At 40.4% G+C, this 24,803-nt stretch overlaps 1 protein-coding gene across 1 annotated transcript; it reads left to right on the top strand.

Annotated features, from left to right (window-relative positions):
* Positions 14,531 to 24,537, top strand: LOC102190512 (olfactory receptor 2T27-like). The gene is made up of 2 exons (XM_018051654.1): positions 14,531 to 14,586; positions 23,571 to 24,537. The coding sequence occupies exons 1-2, from the start codon at positions 14,531 to 14,533 to the stop codon at positions 24,535 to 24,537; spliced, it is 1,023 nt and encodes a 340-aa protein (XP_017907143.1).

Genomic DNA, 24,803 nt, shown 5'->3' with positions numbered 1-24,803 from the left:
TACCAAGTATGAGAATTTAAGTCCTTAAACTTTTACTAATTAAATAGGAAACATCACAAAATTAGTCTCTGTGAGCCTCATTTCCACCACAAATGCCAACAATAACATTTGTTTATAACATTCCCAAATTCCAAGTTTTGTTATTTGATAGTGAAGTTATAAAAACCAAAATGCAAATTAAAATATATAAAATATTATATCCTTCAAGACAGAGCATTTGATGTCAGGGAACTTCCTGTCAAATGCTAAAACAAGTCATAGAGTAAGCCTGACAGAATACAAATTCTGCATTGAAATACAAATATCATCTTGCAATTTGGTATAACACTCACTTACACAATTACCTAAACTATACAATTAAATTATGCTCCTCCTGGCTCCTGGCCATACAAAGTTAGTTGAGAACAGGATGGGATACTAAAGACAAAGATAGGTTCATATCAGTTGCTTTTTATTTTTATTTTTAAAAGGTTGGCATAAGAACCCTGGGTCATAAGAGTCAGGAAAGAAATAGCTGAGAGAAGCACGAGCACATATTCTGAGGAGAGATATGCAGGTCTTGCTCCCTTACCCATCGCTGCAGAGCCTCTCAGATGTTCCTTAGGTCCCCACTATACTGTGAACCAGGCAAAACATCTAACAGTCACTTAATTGCTTATTTAATTGTTTTGTTTTTCCCATTTTAAAGAATTTGTGAATTGATTTTTATGAACTTATAAGTAGTCATGATGTTGCACACTGGGAGTGCTAGTGGCTCTCTGTTTATTTATAGTATTTTGCTCCAGCCAATCCCACAAACTACATATTTGATAATAAACAAACATGGAGATCTGGGCATATTTTCATGAATGAAGTTACTTACAGATAACTTTCAAGAAACTTATTTCCTAACAGAAGAATTAAATGCATCAGAGTAGCGGATCACAATAAACTATGGAAAATTCTGAAAGATAGAATACCAGACCACCTGACCTACCTCTTGAGAAACATATATGCAGGTCAGGAAGCAACAGTTAGAACTGGACATGGAACAACAGACTGGTTCCAAATAAGAAAAGGACTACGTCAAGGCTGTATATTGTCACCCTGCTTATTTAACTTATATGCAGAGTACATCATGAGAAATGCTGGATTGGAAAAAACACAAGCTGGAATCAAGATTGCTGGGAGAAATATCAATAACCTCAGATGTGCAGATGACACCACCCTCCCATGAAAGCAGGATTTGAGATACTATGTCTTTGAGAGATTCTGGTTCAGTGATTATACATGTCCTTCCTTGTAACATCAAATTTTATTCCAAGAAAAATTGACCATAAATATACTTAAAACATACACTATTGACTTCCATGTAAGTATTGAAGGTGCTCCAGACTTTGGATTTCAGTGATAGTTATAAATCACTACAAGATCTATGGCCATTTATATGATCACATTATGTATGCTGCTGCTGCTGCTGCTGCTAAGTCGCTTCAGTCGTGTCCGACTCTGTGCGACCCCATAGACGGCAGCCCACCAGGCTCCCCCGTCCCTGGGATTCTCAAGGCAAGAACACCGGGTTGCCATTTCCTTCTCCAATGCATGAAAGTGAAAAGTGAAAGTGAAGTCGCTCAGTCGTGTCCGACTCTTAGCGACCCCATGGACTGCAGCCTACCAGGCTTCTCCATCCATGGGATTTTCCAGGCAAGAGTACTGGAGTGGGGTGCCATTGCCTTCTCCACATTATGTATACAGAATGAATAAATCAGTTTTTCCAAACTACTGTGAAAATGACAGTCATTTCCTATCAAAGGACACGGGCATTTAATGTGTGTTATTTGATGTCACTTTACATTTCTGTGCCTCAGCTTCATATTCAGATATAATTTTACTAAGAGCTATAAAACAACAAGCTCTGTTGAGCAAAATGGTGGAGTAGACAGCTCCAAACTTCTCTTTCCTGAGTAACATCAAAATAGCAATCAAAAACCATGAGAATCAACTTTGTAAGAACTCTGGAAAATAATAGAAAGTGTATGTCAACCAAGTGAATTGAAGCAATAAAAATATGGGGAGGGAGGTGGAAGGGGGGTTCAGGATTGGGAACACATGTACACCCGTGGTGGATTCATGTTGATGTATGGCAAAACCAATACAATATTGTAAAGTAATTAGCCTCCAATTAAAATAAATAAACTTAAATTAAAAAAAAAAAAAGAAACAAAAAAGTTAGGAAAGCTTTGTGGCATTTCCTTGCCTTTGCACCACCTCTCCACAGCCCAGCACAAGTTTTGAAGATGGCAGCCTCATTCCCAGTATGGGACGCAGGTCCCTGGTTCCAGAGGAAGCCAAGCAGGCAAATTATTGTATTTTCCTATTGTAACCTGTCCAGGGATACCTGAAAGACTGATGAAAGTTGCTTGTCTCTCTATCACCTAGCTTAGAGTCTACCTAGGGTGGAAAAGCATCAGGCTTTGAAACACTTTAGGGCAACAAAAAAATTTAAAAAGAGAGAAAGAAAAAAGAAAACATATACCCATCTGGGGGCTTCCCTGGTGTCTCAGGTGGTAAAGAATTTGCCTGCATTGCAGGAGACCTGGGTTCAATCTCTGGGTCAAGAACATCCCCTGGAGAAGAGAATGGCTACCACTCCAGCATTCTTGCCTGGAGAATTCCATGGACAGAGGAGCCTGGCAGGCTATAGCCCACAGGGTTGCAAAGAATCAGACATGACTGAATAATACTTTCATTCTTTTTCTTAGCCATCTAGGGCAAAAGATTGTAGTTGAGGCTTACAGTGCCTAAGGCCTGGGAGCGCGGAGGGGGGAATCCAAGGAGAGAGTTTCTCTGGGAAATTAGGACATTCAAAAGTACCATATATAAGGGGAATATAGAAAGCCATGTCCATGCCCAAGGCAGAATGAGCATTCAGACAAGACCTGAAAAGTTCCTAAACTTTTCCACAGACTAATCTATAGGCTTAGTGTAAGTAGGAAGAGAACACTAAGGAAAAATCATGATAGATATTAAAAGAATGTTCTAGTACAGAGATAATCAGTAAAGGCAGAGACAGGATTCCTTGTTTGTGTGTGTGTGTGTTTGTCTTTAAGTTTCTAGCATTGTAAGAAATCTAAAATACTGGCTGTACAGAAGTCAAGCTTTCCACAATCAAGAAGCAAACCCTAGAGGAGGGAAATCTGAATTCCAGAGATATAAGCATCAAATTTTCAGTTTGCAACAAAAATACCACACAAATTCAAATAGAAAATTATGAACCACTCATGGTGCAAATGTAAATTGATGCAATCACTGTGGAGAACAGTACGAAAGTTCCTTTAAAACTTAAAATAGAACTACCAGCAATCACACTGCTGGACATATATCCAGAGAAAACCATAATCCAAAAGGATTATCTTCACCACAATGTTCATTGCAATACTTCACAATATCCAAGACATGGAATCAACCTAAATGTCTATAGACAGAGGAATGAATAAAAAAGATGTGATGTATATACAATGGAGAAGATATGGGACACATATACAATGGAATATTGCTCAGCCATAAAAAAGAGTGAAATAATGTCTTTTTACATCAATATGGATGGACCTAGAGATTATATACTAAGTGAAGTCAGACAGAGAAAGACAAATATCTTATCGTATATGTGTAACCTAATTTAAAAAAAAAAAAGCTACAAATGAACTCAATTACAAAACAGAAGCAGTCTTACAGATATCAAAAACAAATTTATGGTTACCAAAGGGGAAACATGGTTGGAGGGGAGGGGGTGGTGGGAGAGAGGATAAATCAGGGATTTAGAATAAACACATACACACTACTATATATAAGATAGATAACCAATGAGGACCTACTATATAGCACGGGGAACTCTACCCAGTATTCTGTGATAACTTATATGAGAAAAGAATCTAAAAAGGAAAGAATGTATGTATATGTATAATTGAACCACTTGCTGTACACCTGAAACTAACACAACATTGTTAATCAACTACACTCCAATAAAATTAAAATAGTAAAAAAAAAAAATTACAGTCCACTCAAAGGAAAACAATGAATTAATAGAAACTATCCCTGAGGAAGACTTTAACTCAAATGCGTAAAATATGCTCAAAGAGCTAAAAGAAACTATGAAAAAGAACTAAAGACAATCAGAAAAACTGTGTATAAATAAAATGAGAATAGCAATAAATAATAGAAATTATAAAAAATAAAATAGAAAATCTGGAGCTAAGGAGCAAAATAGTTGAATGAAAAATTCACTAAAGCAGTTTAAGATAAAACCTAAGTATGCAGGAAAAAGAATTAGTAAATTTAAAGTTAGGAAAATTGAACTTAACCAGTCTGAAGAGCAAAAAGAAAAAGAAAGAGGAAAAGTGAGCAAAGCCTAAGGAATCTGTGGGCCACCATCGAGGACCAGTATACATATTATGGAAGTTCAGAAAGGGAAGAAAGAGAAAAATGAGCAGAAAGAATACTTGAAGAAATAAAGACAGAAACTTTTCCAAATTTCATGAAACTAATCTTCACTTCTGAGAAGCCTGCTGCTAAGTCGCTTCAGTCGTGTCCGACTCTATGCGACTCTATAGACAGCAGCTCACCAGGCCCTCCATCCCTGGGATTCTCCAGGCAAGAACACTAGTATGGTTTGCCATTTCCTTCTCCAATGCATGAAAGTGAAAAGTGAAAGTGAAGTCACTCAGTTGTGTCCGACTCTTAGCAACCTCATGGACTGCAGCCTACCAGGCTCCTCCGTCCACCGGATTTTCCAGGAAAGAGTCTGAGAAGCCTAATGAATTCCAAATAAGAAAAATTTTAAGAGATTTACACCAAGACACAGTACAGTTGACCCTTGAACAATGTGAAGATTGGGGCACAGAACATTTGTACAGTCAAAAGTCTGCATATAACTTATACTTTGAAAGTTGTATACACAGTTCCCCCATATCTACAGTTTTGCATCCACAGATTCAACCAAGCATGAATTGTGTAATATTGTAATACTACTGAAAAAAAAAAAAAATCACATGTAATTGGACCAATGCAATTCAAACCTCTGTTGTTCAAGGGTCAAGTTGCCAAAATGCTAATATATATTCAAGTTGTCAAATACTAATAAGAAAGAGAATTTTAAAAGCAACAGAAGAGAAGCAATTCTCATAAATGAAATTCTCAACATGATTAACAACTGGTTTATCATAAAAAACCATGAGAGCAAAGGCAGTGGGGTGGCATGTTTAAAGTGCTGAAAGAAAAAACCTGCCAGAAGACTTCTGTGTCCTTCAAAATATTACCATTCAAGAATGAAGAAGAAATTAATACAGTCACATATTTTTGAAAACAAGTTACCTGTCCTATAAGAAATGCTAATACAACTACTTCAGGTTGAAATGAAAGAAAGCTAGACATTAACTTGAAATTATATGAATAAAGTATATTAGTCAACATATAAACATGTATATAATGTATTATCATATTATTTTACATTATATCATATTATATGACATAATATTATTCAGCCTTTAAAAGAAGGAAATTCTGTACTTGTCATAACATGGATAAACCTGTACTACATTATACTAAGTGAAATAAGCCAGACACAAAAAAGACAAATACATGATCTCATATGTGGAATATAAAATAGTAAGCTTCATAGTGAGAGAGTTTAATGGTGGTTTTCAGGGGCTGGGGGACGGGAGAAAGAGAAGATGTTAATCAAAGGGTACAAAGTTTCAGCTACACAAGATGAATAAGTTTTGGAGAGCTCACGTACAACAATGTGGCATATAGTTTATGCTGTTTGTCATACACTGTATGATATATTTAAAATATACTAAGCGGGTAGATTTTAATTGTTAGAGATCTCTTTAAGAAAATTAGAGATATCGAGGGAATATTTCATGCAAAGATGGGCTCGATAAAGGACAGAAATGGTATGGACCTAACAGAAGCAGAAGATGCTAAGAAGAGGTGGTAAGAATACACGGAAGAACTGTACAAAAAAGATCTTCACAACCCGGATAGTCACGATGGTGTGATCACTCACCTAGAGCCAGACATCCTGGAATGTGAAGTCAAGTGGGCCTTAGAAAGCATCACTATGAACAAAGCTAGAGGAGGTGATGGAATTCCAGTTGAGACATTTCAAATCCTGAAAGATGATGCTGTGAAAGTGCTGCACTCAATATGCCAGCAAATTTGGAAAACTCAGCAGTGGCCACAGGACTGGAAAAGGTCAGTTTTCATGCCAATCCCAAAGAAAGGCAATGCCAAAGAATGCTCAAACTACTGCACAATTGCACTCATCTCACATGCTAGTAAAGGAATGCTCAAAATTCTCCAAGCCAGTCTTCAGCAATACGTGAACCGTGAAATTCCTGATGTTCAAGCTGGGTTTAGAAAAGGCAGAGGAACCAGAGATCAAATTGCCAACATCCACCGGATCATGGGAAAAGCAAGAGAGTTCCACAAAAACATCTATTTCTGCTTTATTGACTATGCCAAAGCCTTTGACTGTGTGGATCACAATAAACTGTGGAAAATTCTCAGAGAGATGGGAATACCAGACCACCTGACCTGCCTCTTGAGAAATCTGTATGCAGGTCAGAAAGCAACAGTTAGAACTGGACATGGAACAACAGACTGGTTCCAAATAGGAAAAGGAGTACGTCAAGGCTGTATATTGTCACCCTGCTTATTTAACTTCTATGCAGAGAAATCATGAGAAATGCTGGACTGGAAGAAACACAAGCTGGAATCAAGATTTCCGGGAGAAATATCAATAACCTCAGATATGCAGATGACACCACCCTTATGGCAGAAAGTGAAGAGGAACTAAAAAGCCTCTTGATGAAAGTGAAAGAGGAGAGTGAAAAATTTGGCTTAAAGCTCAACATTCAGAAAACTAAGATCATGGCATCTGGTCCCATCACTCCATGGGAAATAGATGGGGAAACAGTGGAAACAGTGTCAGACTTTATTATTTGGGGCTCCAAAATCACTGCAGATGGTGATTGCAGCCATGAAATTAAAAGACGCTTACTCCTTGGAAGAAAAGTTATGACCAATCTAGATAGCATATTCAAAAGCAGAGACATTACTTTGCCGTCTAAGGTCCGTCTAGTCAAGGCTATGGTTTTTCCAGTAGTCATGTATGGATGTGAGAGTTGGACTGTGAAGAAGGCTGAGCATCAAAGAATTGATGCTTTTGAACTGTGATGTTGGAGAAGACTCTTGAGAGTCCCTTGGACTGCAAGGAGATCCAACCAGTCCGTTCTGAAGGAGATCAGCCCTGGGATTACTTTGGAAGGAATGATGCTAAAGCTGAAACTCCAATACTTCGGCCACCTCGTGTGAAGAGTTGACTCACTGGAAAAGACTCTGATGCTGGGAGGGATTGGAGGCAGGAGGAGAAGGGGACAACAGAGGATGAGATGGCTGGATGGCATCACGGACTCGATGGACGTGAATCTGAGTGAGCTCTGGGAGTTGGTGATGGACAGGGAGGCCTGGCGTGCTGCGATTCATGGGGGTCGCAAAGAGTCGGACATGACTGAGCGACTGAACTAAACTGAACTGAACTAAAGACACACAGAAAGATGACAATTATGTGAGCTGATGGTTATATTAATTAGCTCGATTGTTGTGATTATTTCACAATGTATATAAAGGTCAAGTTATCCACATTATACATTATTTTCAATCTGTCAATTATACCGCAATAAAATTGGAAAAATAGTTTTTAAATCTAATCAATTCTAACAAAGGCCTCATCTCTTTAAAAACTGGAACACTCCTCCATTACTGGTGGCAGTGTAAAATAGTGCACAGTGCAGCCACTGTGGAAAACAGTTTGTCATTCCTCAAAATAGTAAATATATATAATTATCAAATGACTCAACAATTCCACTCCTAGTTCCAGCTGAGAGGGAGTTATTAAGGCAGGCCTCTGGGACCCGCTACCAATGGGGCGAGAGGCGGAGCCTCCATTGCAGGGTTCCATGGGCACATTTGAGAATTATCAAATATTGCAAGACCATTTCAATTAAACTAAAAGTAATAAATCTTGTATATTTTTGAGATTAGGGGGGTTCATGTTTGGGAACTCATGTACACCCATGGTGGATTCATGTCAAGGTATGGCAAAACCCATACAGTATTGTAAAGTAAAATAAAGTAAAAATAAAAATTTTTTTAAATAAAACAAAAGTAATAAATCAATTTTTAAAAGTTTTAATCTGAGTTTAACCTACACACAGTAAACTTAAAGATTCTAAAGCCCTGGATCTGACATTTCATATCTTTGTGACCTTGGGCAAGTTACTTGATAACTCTCTGCCTTGGTTTCCCCATCTGCATAGTAAGAGTGATAATAGAGCCTGTCTCACTCAGGATTGTGTTGTGGAAATAATGCACTGCAATCATAAACGCAGGCACATTGAGTCTTCTACTCATATTCCCACCAGAGCCAGGTGAAAACATGGTATTATAATACTTCACTTTTAATGAAGTGCTTCTCAAATTGGCGCCCAAGTCTTCAAGTAAAAGAAGCACAGCTATAAAAGATTTATATATGTCAAATGCATAGCACCTTTTTGTAAAGGTGTTAAGGAGGCTCATTGGAGAAAAAAGTGACATAAGGTAGCACATAAATATACTCTGACCAGCCATGATATATACCACTGCCTTTAAGGAAGGGCCAACAGAGAAGGAAACTCTCCAAAGGGAAAAATGGGTGTCTCTGTGGGAGTCAAGGTGAGGAATATTTGGTTTTTAAATCAGATTACTTATTTATCCACATGCTTACGGGCATCCTTAGTGGCTCAGATAGTAAAGAATCCGCTTGCAATGTGGAAGATACCAGGGTTCAATCCCTGGGTCGGGAAGATCCCCTGGAGAAAGGAATGGCAACCCACTCCAATATTCTTGCCTGGAGAGTTCCACGAACAGAGGAACCTGGCAGACTACAGTTCATAGGGTTGCAAAGAGTTGGATATGACTGAGCGACTAACACTTCCACTTTCACTTCAAGTATTAACATATAGTGAGTCCTCTGATGCTCCAAGAATTGCTTGGAACTCTGCAATGAGGGCCCCACCTTTCGCCCCAGTGGTAGTGGGTCCCAGATGCCTGCCTTAATAACTCCCTCAACAGCAAGATTCTCAGCTGGAGCTGATTATCTCAAATTTGTGCTGTCTGCTTGGGGACCATTCCTGTTGTTCAAAGATGCCCCCCAGGTATGGTCTTGGAAGAATGGTGAGAGAGAGAAAGCCTTGAAGTCACCTCATGACTTTTCCAAAAAGCACAGTTCAGATAGCTGGACATGTCCTCAGGTCTGTGTGGGCAGCCTGTGTTATTAAACTTCCTTCATTCATTTCATCAGAGACCAGACAAAAAGTGACAGATTTTCTGAGTTCTCTGTAGACACAGCCCAAGCCACCAATGGAAAGTTGCTTCAGCCTTCTGGGATTTGGTCCTCCTTATCATTAATGCAAAGTCTGGAGAGCGATTTCATACAAATAAACAAAAATAATTATCTGCACTCTCTCCAATGAGAAGAAGTATGAAAACCTGGCTTTAGTTCTTTTCAATTCCTTAGGGATGAGCTGGAGAAAAAGCACCTTTTCTGGTAGATTACAGCTATAGTGAAATCCAGAAAAATACACTGACATTTTGAACATCATTAACGATTGATTGAAGATAATCAATTCAATACTGCTGTATTTACTATTTTAAAAGTATTATGGTATAAATAATGAAATAAAAGGTAAAAGAATCACCCATCACTCATCAACTCAAGATTTGTCTTTCATTCCTTTTCTATATATATTAAAATATGCAATTTTATCATTATAATCACAGATAGTTTTATGGTCTGCTTTATAATTTTGTTATTTTCATAAGATTTCCTCCAGGTTGCTACATATTTTAAGTATATGTTACTTTCAAACGATTAATGATACTCCATGGGGTGGATGTAACAAAATTTATTTATCTATTCCCCTATAGATGGGCATTTTTTTTCCCATTTGTTCTAATACAGTATAAGCTATATGGGATATTTTTATGAACACAGCTTTATTGTTCTTATTAATAATTGTTTTAGCATAAATTCCAAGAATTAAAACTGTAAGGTTAAGATGTTTTCTGAATGTTAGTTTACACAGCTAAAAGAAAAGTTTTTATTTTTATTTTTTGCTTATTTTGGGGGGCTCCAAAATCACTGCAGGCAGTGACTGCAGCCATGAAATTAAAAGAGACTTGCTCCTTGGAAGAAAAGTTAGGACCAACCTAGACAGCATATTAAAAACAGAGACATTACTTTGCCAGCAAAGGTCTGTCTAGTTAAAGCTATGGTTTTTCCAGCAGTCTTGTATGGATATGAGAATTGGACTATAAAGAAAGCTGAGCACTAAAGAACGATACTTCTTAACTGTGGTGTTGGAGAAGACTCTTCTGAGTCCCTTGGACTGCAAGGAGATCCAACCAGTCAATACTAAAGGAAATCAGTCTTTAATATTCATTGGAAGGACTGATGCTGAAGATGAAACTCCAATACTTTGGCCACCTCATGCGAAGAACTGACTCTTTGGAAAAGACCCTGATGCTGGGAAAGACTGAAGGCAGGATGAGAAGGGGATGACAGAGGATGAGATGGGTGGATGGTATCACTGACTCGAAGGACATGAGTTTGAGTAAGCTCCAGAAGTTGGTGATGGACAGGGAAGCCTGGCTTGCTGCAGTCCATGGGGTCACAAAGAGTCAGACACAACTGAGTGACTGAACTGAACTGAAAATCAAAGTTTGAATACGTACACACAATTTGTGGTTTGATATTTTTAAAAAACAGCACGTGGGAGTGGCTCCATCTGCAGGTTTATCTGAAAGATAAGGACTTTGTGCATGTTCAGCTCCTCCAGCGGTCTACTGGATTGATGGATTTGATGGACCTGACTGCTCTGGCTCTTAATCTAGCCAGCAGATGTCATAATGCATTGATTGCTCTTGAAAGAACTCCAATTCCTCCATAATCATTTGAGTAAATTGTTTTCACTGGTGATGGTGATATGATTGTGAAAAATGTTTCTCCATTTTGGTTTGGGAAATGTTAACCCAATGATAAATCCCCAAAACATCCATATATTGGGAAACACACTCCTAACAAGTGAGGCTTTAGGAAATGACATTCCTTGCCTTAAATCCTGGTTCTGCTGGTTATGCAGTCTTGAGAAAGTTACTTAAACTTTCTGGGCCGCCATGTGACTCACAAATGTAATAAATAATCCATACTTCATATGGTTGGTGTGAGCATGTAAAACGTACGGCTCAGCAACTTATACATGATAAGTGTACAACAAATGGTAGCTATCATTATCGTTGTTATTCAGAATAATAACAAAAGTGGCCAAAAAGCTTATAATGCTGATTTTTAAATATCCTATGAATAAAAATATTTCAATGTGTGTAAAAATACAAGAATTGCTGTCTTGAAAAAGAAGAATGGGGCTGGAGGAATCAACCTTCCTGACTTCAGACTATACTACAAAGCTACAGTCATCAAGATAGTGTGGTATTTACACAAAAACATACATATATACCAATGGAACAAGAAAGAAAGCCCAGAGATAAACCCTCTTGCCTATGAGCACCTTATTTTTTACAAAGGAGGCAAGATGTTGAAAAGATGTTCAACATCACCCATTACTAGAGAAATGCAAATCAAAGCTACAATGAGAGATCACCTCAGACCAGTCAGAATGCATGCATGCTCAGTCGTAACCAACTCTTTGTGACCCTATGGACTATAGGCCTCCCGGCTCCTCTGTCCATGGGGTTCTCCAGACAAGAATACTAGAGTGGATTGCCATTTCCTTCTCCACCAGTCAGAAAGACCATCATCAAAATGTCTACAAACAGTAAATGCTGGAGAGGTTATGGAGAAAAGGGAATCCACTTGCACTGTTGGTGGGAATATAAACTGATACAACCACTATGAGAACAGTATGGAGATTCCTTTGAAAAACTAGGAATAAAACCATACAATGACCCAGAAATCCCACTACAAGGCATTTACTCTGAGGAAACCAAAATTGAAAAATACACTTACCCCAATGTTCATTGCAGCTCTATTTACAATAGCTAGAATATGGAAGCAACCTAGATGTCCATCCATCCAGGTGAATGGATAAAGAAGCTGTGTACAATTATACAATAGAATATTACTCATAGAAAGGAATACATTTGAGTCAGTTCCAGTGGATGAACCTAGAGCCTATTATACAGAGTGAAATCAAATAAGTCAAAAAGAGAATAATAAGAGAAGAAAAGAGAGAATAATAAGTCAAAAAGAGAAAAACAAAAATTGTATACTAACACATATAAATGGAATCTAGAAAGATGGTACTAATGAAATTATTTACAAGACAGCAATGGAGACACAGACATAGAGAACAGACTTATGGACACAGAGGGATTGGGGAGGAAGGAGAGGGTGGGGTGTAGAGAGTAACATGGAAACATACACTAACATATGTAAAATAGATAGCCAATGGGAGTTTATTGTATGACTCAGGGAACTCAAACCATGGCTCGGTAACAATCTAGTGGGGTGAGAAAAGGAAGGAGGTGGGATAGAGGTTCAAGATGGGGGACTAGGTGTGTCTATGGCTGATTTGTGTTGATGTTTGGCAGAAACAAACACAATACTGTAAAGTAATTATCCTTCAATTAAATAAATTTTTTAAAAATGTACAAGGCTATGTTAGGAGAAATAAAAAATAGATATCTGAAAAAAATATAAGAATTGCTGTATTTTATGCAGATATGTTCAATTGCTGCAAAGAATTTCAGTAGGGACTAACACAAGTGTGTAGACATAGGTTCAAAAAACTGGCATCCCAAAAAGTGATTGGGACAGTTTGAACAGGTACAACTAATAAAGCAAATAATTAGGGAATTTTAGATTTCCATAAGCTAAGTAAGTCAAATTATGCAGTGGAAGAATTTAAAACAAACAAACCAAAAAGCCTTCAAGGACCCAGAAGTCACCATCGCATCTCTCATCAGTCAGAAATGTTTCAGGCATTCTGTTTAACTTAGACAACCACAACACACGTACACAGAATATAGAGAAATTGCAGTCAGAACGAAGAGGGAATGTGTTCAAGAGTAATGGAAAACAGCCTGAAAAGGCAAGTTTTAAAATATGTAGGTATTCAACAACAGAAGACGGGAGCTAACTTTGTTAATCGCTCCTGAGTTGATCTGTCCTACAAAAGTCACACTAAGGAATTTAAAAGCAAATGAGAGTAAGCAAGACCATAGCTGGATAATACTCCACTGGACACATAAGCCACATTTTCTTTATCCACGCATCCATTAATGGATATTTAGGTTGTTTCCATATCTTGGCTACTGTAGAGAATGCTACAGTGAACATGAGAACATGGGTGTCTCTTCAAATCCTGATTTCAATTTTCTTGGCTAAGTACTCAGAAAAGAGATCATAGGGCATAGAATGAGGGGGAAGGAGAAATGGGGAGATGCTGGTCAAGGGGTACAAAGTTTCATTTATACAAGATGAATAAGTTCTGGAAATCTAATGTATAACATGGTCGCTATAGATAACAGTACTGTACTTACACTTAAAATTTGCCTTTTGAGGTAGATCCTGTGTATGACAACTAAAAAAAAAGATTAATTATGTGAAGTGATGCAGAATGATTAATTCGCTTAATTGTGGTGATTATTTCACAGTGCTACATAAATCTTCACCTCAAGTATGCACAAGTTTTTAAAAGACTATGGCTAGCCATAAGCTCATTTTTGTTACCAACCCAATTAGACTCTGGAAGGCACCATAACAGCTCTCTCCCCGAGTACTTTGAATTTTCTTATGCAGTGAACTGGATCTTATGACCTCTTGGCATGCTGTGTTATGATCCGTACAGGACTAGAACAGCTCAAAGAAACAGTCCATACGTCCCTCAGTACAGGGTTTCCTTGGCAGCACAAATGGTAACGAATCTGCCTGCAATGCAGGAGACACCTGGGTTCAATCCCTGTATCAGAAAGGTCTCCTGGAGAAGGGAATGGCAACCCACTCCAATATTCTTGCCTGGAGAATTCAAGGATTGAGGAGACTGGCAGACTACAGTCCATGAGGTCATAAAGAGTCTGACACAACTGAGTGAGTAACACCTTCATTCGGTACAAGCCCAGCCTTGGAGGTACTTAATAAGCATTGTTAGATAAACATTGGCAGCAGTGACGTTCGAGAGCAGAAAAACCACAGAGAATCAAGTACAAAGCAGTAAATGGGGATTTCCCTGACTTTAGCTGCAGACCAGCGTTACACGAGTCATGTATATGTAGACTATTCAGTGGGACTGAATGTGATACACACCAATAAATCCCTGGGCAGCGAGCATGCATGAAACCCTGTTGGTCAGTTCTGTTGCACTGACATGATGAGATTAGGTCATGATGATGGATACTTGAACCTGAGGATCCTTGGATCTAAGGTTAGGCCATGATGATGGAGACTGGGGAGATAGCCGAAGCTGAGGACAGAAAAGCCACAGTGGGGTAAAAAGGAATACAAGGGAATAGAGAAAGCATACCAAAGAAAAATACTCTACAGTCTTGGCTATGACGATCCCAATAGCACTTTAAGTATAAATGAAAATGTGACAATGGGACAGGACAAAGGCTGTATACTTTTAAAAAATAAACCAACATTATTCCACTTCCCACTTAAAAGCAATGTTGACAAAGTGTGCATTAATAGACCTGTGTAGACATAACCACCAAATAGCCACATTCTGGGAGTCCATGCATGCTAACTTTACCTAAATTCCCACATATTAATCTGGGTTTGGCAGATTACACATAGCACATGCTGGCTGCATGTAGACAAAGATCACAGGCTTCACCATAATCTAGACCTGGTTTACACCTCAGATCTGACACCTCCTAGGCAGATGACCTTAAGCACTAAGCTAATTAACTCTGAATTTCTGTTTCTTCATGTGTAAAACTATGATCTATTTACTTACATGATAAGATTACTATGAGGATAAAGTTAAATTAAATAAGTTGTATAATACAAAATGGGAGATAGAATAATTAGTTTGCTTCCCATTCTGATTCTTTTCAGAACTGAGGAATAAAAACCCATTAGAACAATAGGGCTTCTGTGGTGGCTCAGACGGTAAAGAATCAAATTCACGTCTCCTGCATTGCAGGAGATTTGATCCCTGGGTTGGAAAACTTTCCTGGAGAAGGGAATGGCTACCCACTCCAGTATTCTTGCCTAGAGAATTCCATCGACAGAAGAGCCTAGTGGACTACAGTCCATGGGGTCACAAAGAATCAGACACGATAGATTGACAAACGCTTTTACTTTTCACTTTCAGAACAGGAGCAAAAAAAAAAAAAAACAGCTATAAATCTAGTAACTTAGTAAATATTTTGAAGAGAGGAAGGAAGGAAGGGAAGCAGGAAGGGAGAAAAGATGCTTCTTTATATCTCTAATTGCTGACTAGGGAGCAGTTTCCCTCAGACACCAAAACGATGCTGCACTGATCTAACCAGCAATTCCCAATCCTGCTCCACAAGTACCCTGTGTATATAAGGGTTTGAAACAATAGTGTGGGGGCCCTGGAGGCCCTGAAGACACTGCATCATGGCTAAGAAAATATTTGTGTGTGTGTGTGTGTGTGTTTCAGAGAGGCCCCCCATGCCCAAAAAAACATGAACTTTATCTCAGATCTTGACACTTGCTCTTACTTACAATTCTTTTCAATATAGATTGTATCTTCTTTCTGAAGCCACTTAACTGCCTACATGTAAAAAAAAAAAAAAAAAAAAAAGAAAGAAAGAAAAGAAAAGAAAAAAACCAACCAGAAAATACTTAGGAGCCAGCAAGGAGAGAATTAAAGCTTTCAGTTTTGGAAAACTCATCCTGTCCAACTACAGGGACTCAGTTATCTGCACAGGTAAGGAACCTGCTCACCAATATGTGAAAATATCCCAAAGGATGGAGAGTCACAATCTTCCTCAATCAGCTATTTCAGAAATAAACAACCTTCTCTTCCAGGACATCCTTCTTATAATCCACCTCATTCTACATTCATTAACCATGGGGACTTTCTTCAAGTTCTGGTTGGGAGAACTAAGAGGTCTTAGTAACCCTCCACCTTCTTTCCTCCTGTCCATATGTAAGCAGTTTCTTTAGGTGTTTCTACCTAGGTATTTTAATCATTTTTTTAAATTGAAGTATAGTTGACTTACAATATTATGTTATTTTCAGATGTAGAAAAAAGTGGCTTGGTTATAGAACATTCTCTAGGATAGATCCACTCAGGTTTTATTTGAGCAGAGTCTGTTGGAATGGCAATCTACTCCAGTATTCTTGCCTGGAGAATCCCACGGACAGAGGAGCCTGGCAAGCTACAGTCCATGGGGTCACGAATAGTTGGACACAACTTAGCCACTAACACTACTACTACTACTACTCTTGGCTCAAGGTTAAAGTATATCAACTGACATTTCTAAAAGTAATTACTTGAATTTAGGCTGGCATTTGGTGACCAGTCACACACAAATTTTGGATTGTGAGATTTCAGAGAGCAGTCAGAAAGCTGTCTAAACAAAATGGCATGGTGCCACAAGCAGTGGCTTCAGGTCAGACTGAGTTTGAATCTACCAGTCTGGCGTCTGCCATCTCTGACTCTTGGCTTTCTACCCTGTAAAACACGTATAACCAAGCCTATGTAGAATATATGCACTTAGCACACTGAGCCCAATCCTGGCACACAGAAAGCTGGTAGGTAGAAATACTAAAGCCATGTGTGTCTACAGACTGCAGGCTGAGAAATCCCAACAAGCTTACCTCTCCTCTCACCATCACTATTCCCAGACCTGTCTCAGCAGGCAGTGATACCACTCACAAATTAGCCATTCATTGTCTCCCTGGCACCGAGTTTAGATTTTGGCCACAGTTACAGAGCATCAAACCAATCAGCAGAACTGAAAAGTTTGTCCATAAATGAGGCCAATGGCAAGAGTGGCAGTTTTTCCCTCACGAATCCTGAACTATATCCATGAAAGCCCAATTCTGTCCCTGTGTTATAAAGTAACCACACTGACCAATGTTTTGGTGTATATCAAACAACCTCAAATATTCATCAGTGGAATTAGCTGTTTGTGCCAAGCTGCCCACTGCTTGGGAAACCCCTGACCATGTCTGTTTGCATCCCATAAAACCCAGGATGAGGCTGTTTTGATGCTCTAAATAGGCGTGAATTTTTACCACTTCAAAAGCATCTCCTTTAGTCAAACGGATGAGCTTTGGTGCATCCCTTTACTTCTATCATGAGCAGTGGTCTTCTTCATTCCCTTAACCACTCAACAGCCTCATTCAGCTGCCACAACATGCACTGTTCATCATATTGTTCCATGGAACTTGTTATAGGAATACCACTAGGGAACATACATTTGGGCAAAAATCACCCAGGAAATCACAGCGATCAATAGAAGTTTTCCTGGTCTTGTCACTAAGGACATTTTGGAGCTGGTTAATTCCCTGTTGGGGGAGTTGCTGCCCTGTGTAGCCATGTTCAGCAGCACCCTGACCTCTTCCAACTACATGCCATTAGCACTCTTCCCTCTAGTTGTAACAACCAAAAATGTCTTCAGACAGTGACACGTGTCCCCTGGGGGGCAAAATCACCCTCTGGATTACAGACAACCTCTGGGCTACAGCAGTGGTTTTCAATCTTTAGCAAGACAAGACCAACCGAAGGGCTTGTGAAAACAGACTTCTGAGCCACCACCCAACATTTCTAATTGGATAGGTCTGAGGTGGGCCCTGAGGATTTGCATTTTGACAGTGACTGATGCTGCTGATCCAGGGACCACCTCTGGTCTAAGGAGATCTGGGTGCCAGCTGTTGGCATATCTGGCATGTTTGTGAAATCCCTGATTCTGTGGTTTTCAGATTTGTCTGCAGATTAGAAATACCTAGAAATCATTTAAACCTTCCAACAATCCAGCAGTATTCCAGACCAAATCAATCTCCACTTCTGGGGATGAGGCACAGGCACTGGTATTTTGAAGCTACCCAGATAAAATTTTGATGTGTAGACAGATTTGGGAACCATTGCTGTAAATATCATTACCTTCTTTGTAATGTGGGGTTAAGCAGTTTATATGTTCTCGGCACATATGTCCTACAAGTCTCAACAGCACAGCTAAATCAGGAGAACTGACCTACGTGGGACTGTGCAATCCTTGCACCTGTGAATGAGAAAATGGGGCAAATGTATTTACAAAAGCTTTCCAGTCACGGCACTCTGAAATTGGAAGGAGCACTAGGAACAGGCAGTGTGTGTGTTAGTCGCTCAGTCATGCCTGACTCTTTGCGACCCCATGGACTGCAATCCACCAGGTTCCTCTGTCCATGAGATTTTCCAGGCAAGGATACTGGAGTGGGTTGCCATTTCCTTCAATCATGGTAAAGGTCGACATGATATGTTGTGCAAAGACAGGGCTCTCGGGGGCAAACAGGAAGCCTTTTGGCATGCCTTGTTGAAAGGAGGTGGATTTCAAGCTTCAGCTTTCAGATTCTCTAGGTGGACTCCACAAAGGACCTGCCCTGGTTTCTGAGCCTCAGCCTGGAGCCCAGGAAGGAAAAAAGTCAAGAGACTGAGACTCCTGATGGAAACTGCAGATTGGGACAATGTGAGGTGAGTAGAGGGGTGAAATGGGAGATGGAGAAGTGGGGAAGTAATTTAAAACTTTTACCTCCATTTATGCAGCCTCATAATTGATAAAGGGCTATTCTACAATTCCCCTCATGTAAAACTTTGCAGCATTTAAAATCTCTAACTGGAAGTTGTTTTTGTTTGTTTGTTTGTTTGTTTATACCACTCATCTCCAAAAATGAGACCTCTTAAATTGTAAAATCCAGGACTGTGCTTTATAAAAAGAAAGAGAAAAATCAGTCACACTGCAAGGGAATAAAAAAGTCATATCAGTGCAGAAAAATCATAAGAAAGAAAACAAAGCCTTAGGCTATATTTAGCCAACACCATGAAATGACCATTTACACTGAGGATTTCTTTGTTGTTGTTCATTGTGGTAATTCTTTAATGTTTGCTGGGTGCCACTTCAGATCTAGGTAAGCTAGAAGATGAAATAATAGAAAAATAATATCCTCTTCCTCCATGGAACAGCTTGAAAGAAAAAGAATCACCCTGAATTATTATGAGACACACACACATCACACATTCACTGCGTACACTACATTGCAGATATCTGTGTCAATACTGAGAAACAGTCATGAAAAAAATAATGAACTTTGTCAGGACAACCAAAGAATCATCTCTGGGTGTGGGTACTCATGTACAGCCCCACAGAGCGCAGTGAATTCAGATGGCTGTGCCAGAGGATGGCCATAGAGGTAAGAGTGTTTTGTGAATAAGTGTGTGTTTCTTTCGGCTACTCACCACACATCCTACAAACATTGCCGACAGTGAACCACATTCTGTGCAAAGAAGGAAAGGAGAGAGTCAGTCACTACAGGTAACTCTCAACCAAGATGGGAGAAGAAGCCCATCCTATCACAACAAACAGAACCCTCTCCAAGGTTTCTGAGAGGAAAACCTTGGAAAGTAAATCTCCAAGTGGAAGAGACTAGGGGCTCTTTGCAGGTACACGCATTGACTGTGTGATTATTTTGCAAAACTAATTTGCTTTAGTGAGGAAAGGAAGAATTCTAACATTTGTTCAACATGTTTTATGCAAAAGACACACTCTCAACATTTTTCTTACTCAACATTTTGAAATAACCCTGAGAAATGAGTTTTATGACCCATATAACAGGGAGATAAGGTTATAAAAATTAATAGGCAGAAAGAATGTGCTATTTAAGTTTCAGCTGCTATTAATGCCAAGAATATTACCAAAGAGCACTAAATGTGTACTAATTATTTAAAACTCTCAATAGTCCCAACAATTTTTGAGATAAGGAGCCTAAGGCTGAGTAGCTCGTCCAAGTCACAGGGCTGGGAAATGGTGGAGCTGAGGCTTGGGACTGAGCTGAGGCGTGGGACTAAGCTGTCTGACTCCAGAGACGAATTCCTTAAGCACAATGGCTTAAACTGGGTAAAACCTGCAAAAGACATTCTATCATATCTGCATTATTGCAGGTTCTACACTTGTGGGTTCTTATTTTTCATTTGCCTTAGAGGAATGGGCGGCAATGGAAAGAGAGGTAACTGATAGTAGAATTTTAGTGCTGAGTTTCCCAACTGAGGACAGTTTTGCAATGTCTACACTATTGTTTGTCACAACTGAGAGAAAATGCTTCTGGCATCTAATGGAAGAGCCCAGGATGCTACTAAATGCCTTGTAATGCATAGGACAGCACCCTCCCTCAGCAGTGATCCACCTTAAAGTGCCAATTGGGCCAAGGTTGAGAATGCCCACTCTAGAACACTTATAAAAAGTTGGGATCTGGCCTAGAAAATAAAAAATATATTGACCAAGGCTTATGCTGCTTTCCCATTGGAAAAATGGGAATGTTTTACAGCTGTAAAATCTACGGAGGCTGAGCCATGTGAGATGCCAAACAATGCAAGCTGTGCCTGCAAGATGCCAAAACAGGGACAACATGAGAAAAAGCTCTTTAAGGGAATATTTAAAATATACCTGAGATCTTACTTGTATTGAAGGAATGGTGGGATGAACAGATCAGGAGATCATTGCCATTGAAAAGATTGTTACTCACAGTTCCCATGAGGAGAGAAAATGCCACATCATACAAGACCATGAAGGAAAGAACTAAGGTTGGTCAGAAGGCAGGAGGAGTGAGAGGAATGCATAAGTCAAAGCCTTATGCGTTCACTGGGTTTTGTGGGAAGAATTGAGTGAGGCAGGGTAAGCAACTGAGGAAGTTTAGGATTCCATTGAAAAATAATATCAGCGGGCTCTGGGCGACAGAGGTAATCTCTCATTGTCTGGGACATGGCCTGATGGTGATTCAGGGCATAGGAATAGTGTCCTGGACTCCAGAATCCTGATATTTGGAGGCAGATGCTTGGTTTTCGCATCAAAGTCATTCTCCCAGGCAAGTTGTTTACTATGTATAAGAATTGGCTAAGCCTCAAGAGGAGCAGTTCTTCCTGTCCTGTGAGCCATCAAGAAAACAAAGCATTATAAAACATAGAAAATAGATGCAGTGTGTTATATCTTAACCTAAAGCTCATCTTGAATGTTTGGGTTTAACAGTGTTAACATCTCATGCTCAGCTTCAGAGACAGACTGTGGGACTAAGACCTGCTATACTCTGAGTATATTTGATTCAACTGCAAGGGATCTGTGTGTGTCCAGTGTGAGCAGCCTGGAAATGGTGGAGTTTAAAGCCATAGATTAGAAGAGGCCTATGGCTTAGCAGGATGAGCCATCATGAACACTGAGGAAAGGCTTTCCTTGTGATATACAGTGAGACCCAAGGCAAGTTGTATCTTCTAAGTTCCTTTGCACATTTAACCATGAGATGTGGGCAGTGGGTCTCGACTCAGATCATACATCAGAGTAGCCTGGGAGGTTTCAGAAGCACAGGTGCTCAGGGCCCACTCCCAGGGATTAGATTCAGGGAAACAGGAAATACAGATCTCCCATGGATTATATAGGCTCCCCAGGTGACCTAGTAGTAAAGAAGCCGCCTGACAATGCAGGAGACGTGAGATGCAAGTTCAACCCCTGGGTCAGGAAGATCCCCTGGAGAAGGGCATGGCAACCCACTCCAGTATTCTTGCCTGGAAAAATCTCTTGAACAGAGAAGCCTGGTGGGCTACAGTCCATGGGGTTGCAAAGAGACACGACTGAGGTATCTTGGGACATACTCATGCATTATAAATTACTGCTTGCCCCTAATTTGTAAACTTGTAAATTTGTGATAGATTGTACATCCCTGCTAGTGATTCTGAAGGACATGCAAATAAAGGCCATAGCTTGTCACATATCTGGCACACCTCTGAAATTTGTGGCACCTCCAGCCCAGTCCCAGTGACCCAGTGGTGTCCCCCACCTCCAAAATTCTCCCATATTCTCAGCTTATGATAGGACACTGGGCAGTTCAATTTATTTCCTTTCAATCTCTTTATTTAAGTCACTTGCTATCAAACTCAAGACTGGAGATACAAGCCAGAATTCAAGTCATTTCCTAGGATTTGGGACATTTGGAACCAAGAATCCAGGAGAACTCAAAATTTCAGGGAATTTGCCTGGTGGGCAGCTCCCTGCAGGCTCATTATAGCAGAATAAGCAGTCTGAGTTTGACCCTTGTGTACACTTTTTAAAATTGCCTTCGGATGACATCTTTGCCATCATAGATTGACATTGACTGAAATTGACTTTGCCTGAATAAATGTAATTTAACAAGAGAGAACTTTAAAGCCTCAGAAGCTTCCTAAGGGAAACATTGAAACTGATTTACTTACTCCTACCATGGCATCTACAGGTTTATACTTAGCACGAAGACCATTTACTATCCCGATAGCTAAGTCTTATTATCTTAGTAAGAAAAATTGTAAAGGGATCTTCTTACTAAGATAATAAGACTTAGCTATCAGGAAACCATTTAAACAAGGTGACAGTTATGAAGATGAGGACAACATACTTCCAGAAACCCATGGAAAAACGATTATAAGCTCTGAACACAATGAGTGTATCTGGGACTCCTGAGGGACAAGGTGGCAAGAGAAGCATGGCTATGCATGGCTCTGCTAGCTGATGAAGCGCACTTTGTCTGCCAGTCACAGGCTCTCATCTATTTCTAAGAGAAATGCATCGCATGCATACCCAAATACATAAAAATTTGTGTGTGCGTGCTCAATCGCCCAGTCGTGTTTGACTCTTTGCCACCTCAGGGACTGTAGTTCCCTAGGCTCCTCCATCCACTGGGATTTTTCAGGCAAAAATATTGCAGTGAGTTGCCATTTCCCCCTCCAGGGGATCTTCTCAACCCAGGGATCAAACTCATGTCTCCTGCGTCTCCTGCATTGGCAGGCAGACATAAGAATTTTGAACCATATAATTCATATAGGTGTGGATCTAGTCCTCAGACTAAGCATTAGAGTAAATGTTTCCTTTTTATAATTTTTTTCCCGTGTGCCTATTTATTCATTGGAAACATTGCTAAGGATGCTAAGTATGTTTTTCTAAAAACGTAAGGTGTTCTACTGCACTGTGGTTCCTTTCCTAACTTTTTGAGATGGAAACTTTGGTCATTGGTTTGTCTTTCCTCTTTTCTAACGTTTGCATTTTGAGTTTTAAGTTCCCTGCTGAACACTGCTTTGGCTGAATACCATGCCTGTTATAGTAGTTTTTCATTGTGAAAAAATGTCGACCCTATCGCAATCTGCAAGACTGTTAGGAAGAACTCCCACAGCCCCTTAGCCAGCCTTGCAAGTTACTTTCTGCTGTTCATCTATCACCTTCTCTCTGACTCAGAGTGGACGCTTCTGAGCCCTTGGTGAGCCGGTTCACTTTCCTCCCCACAGTGAAGTTCAGCAGGAGGCAGTCAGAGGGACCTGGAACCGTTCCTCCTCCACTAGCTTTGTTCTCACCAGCCTTTTTAGTGACAGCCGGATGCACTGGTTCCTCTTCAGCATGGTGGTGGTCATCTACACACTCTCCATGGCCGGCAACGCTGCCATGGTCCTCCTGATCTGGGCAGATGCCCGGCTCCACACCCCCATGTACTTCCTCCTCAGCCAGCTATCCGTCTTGGACATCTTCTTCACCTCAGTCACTGTCCCCAAGATGATAGCAGGCTTCCTCTTTGGATGGATAAGCATCTCATTTGGAGGCTGCGGAGCACAAATGTTTTTCTTCATGTTCCTGGGGGCTGCAGAGTGCATCCTGCTGGCCCTCATGGCCTATGACCGCTACGTGGCCATCTGTAATCCTCTGCGCTACCCACTGCTCATGAGTCGCCAGACCTGCCTGCTCCTGGTGGCTGCCTCCTGGCTGGGAGGGTCACTCAACGCCTCCATCCAGACTGCGCTGACCCTGCAGTTCCCCTACTGCGGCTCACGGAAGATTGCACACTTCTTCTGCGAGGTGCCTTCACTGTTGAGGTTGGCCTGTGCTGACACGGCTGCCTATGAGCAGGTGCTCTTTGTGACAGGTGTGGTGGTCCTCCTGGTGCCCATTGCCTTCATCACCACCTCCTATGCCTTAATCCTTGCAGCTGTGCTCCGGATGCACTCTGTGGAGGGGCGTAAGAAGGCCCTAGCCACCTGCTCCTCCCACTTGGCAGTCGTCAACCTCTTCTATGGGCCCCTTGTCTACACTTATATGTTACCTGCATCCTACCACTCTCCTGGCCAGGATGATGTAGTATCCGTCTTCTATACAGTCCTCACACCCATGCTGAATCCTGTCATCTACAGCCTCAGGAACAAGGAAGTAACAGGAGCAATGAAGAAGGTCATAGGGAAGTGTGGGGTCGGTAGGACTGTTTAAGACTCAGGAGAGAAGGAGCCTCACCTCTAAGATGTGCCTGTGGCTCCAGGTGCCTATTCTAGGATTGCCTTCCAGAATGAGCAGTCTCAAATCCCCATACAGAAAAGTGAAAGGGGCACTCCTCATTCCCTTCAGCTCCCACACTTCAAAGAGATGTCCAAATGGTTTGTGTCCACTCCCCACTCACCTTCCCCACCTCAACAGACTCCAGGCCAGCTTCCTCATCCATCCCTTGTCTGAAGCAGCAATAACTCATCATCTCCATG

The sequence above is a fragment of the Capra hircus genome, chromosome 7 (assembly GCF_001704415.2).
Source record: "Capra hircus breed San Clemente chromosome 7, ASM170441v1, whole genome shotgun sequence".
Lineage (NCBI taxonomy): Eukaryota > Metazoa > Chordata > Mammalia > Artiodactyla > Bovidae > Capra > Capra hircus.
Note: the sequence above shows the minus strand (reverse complement) of the source record. Positions and strands in the feature narration are given on the sequence as shown.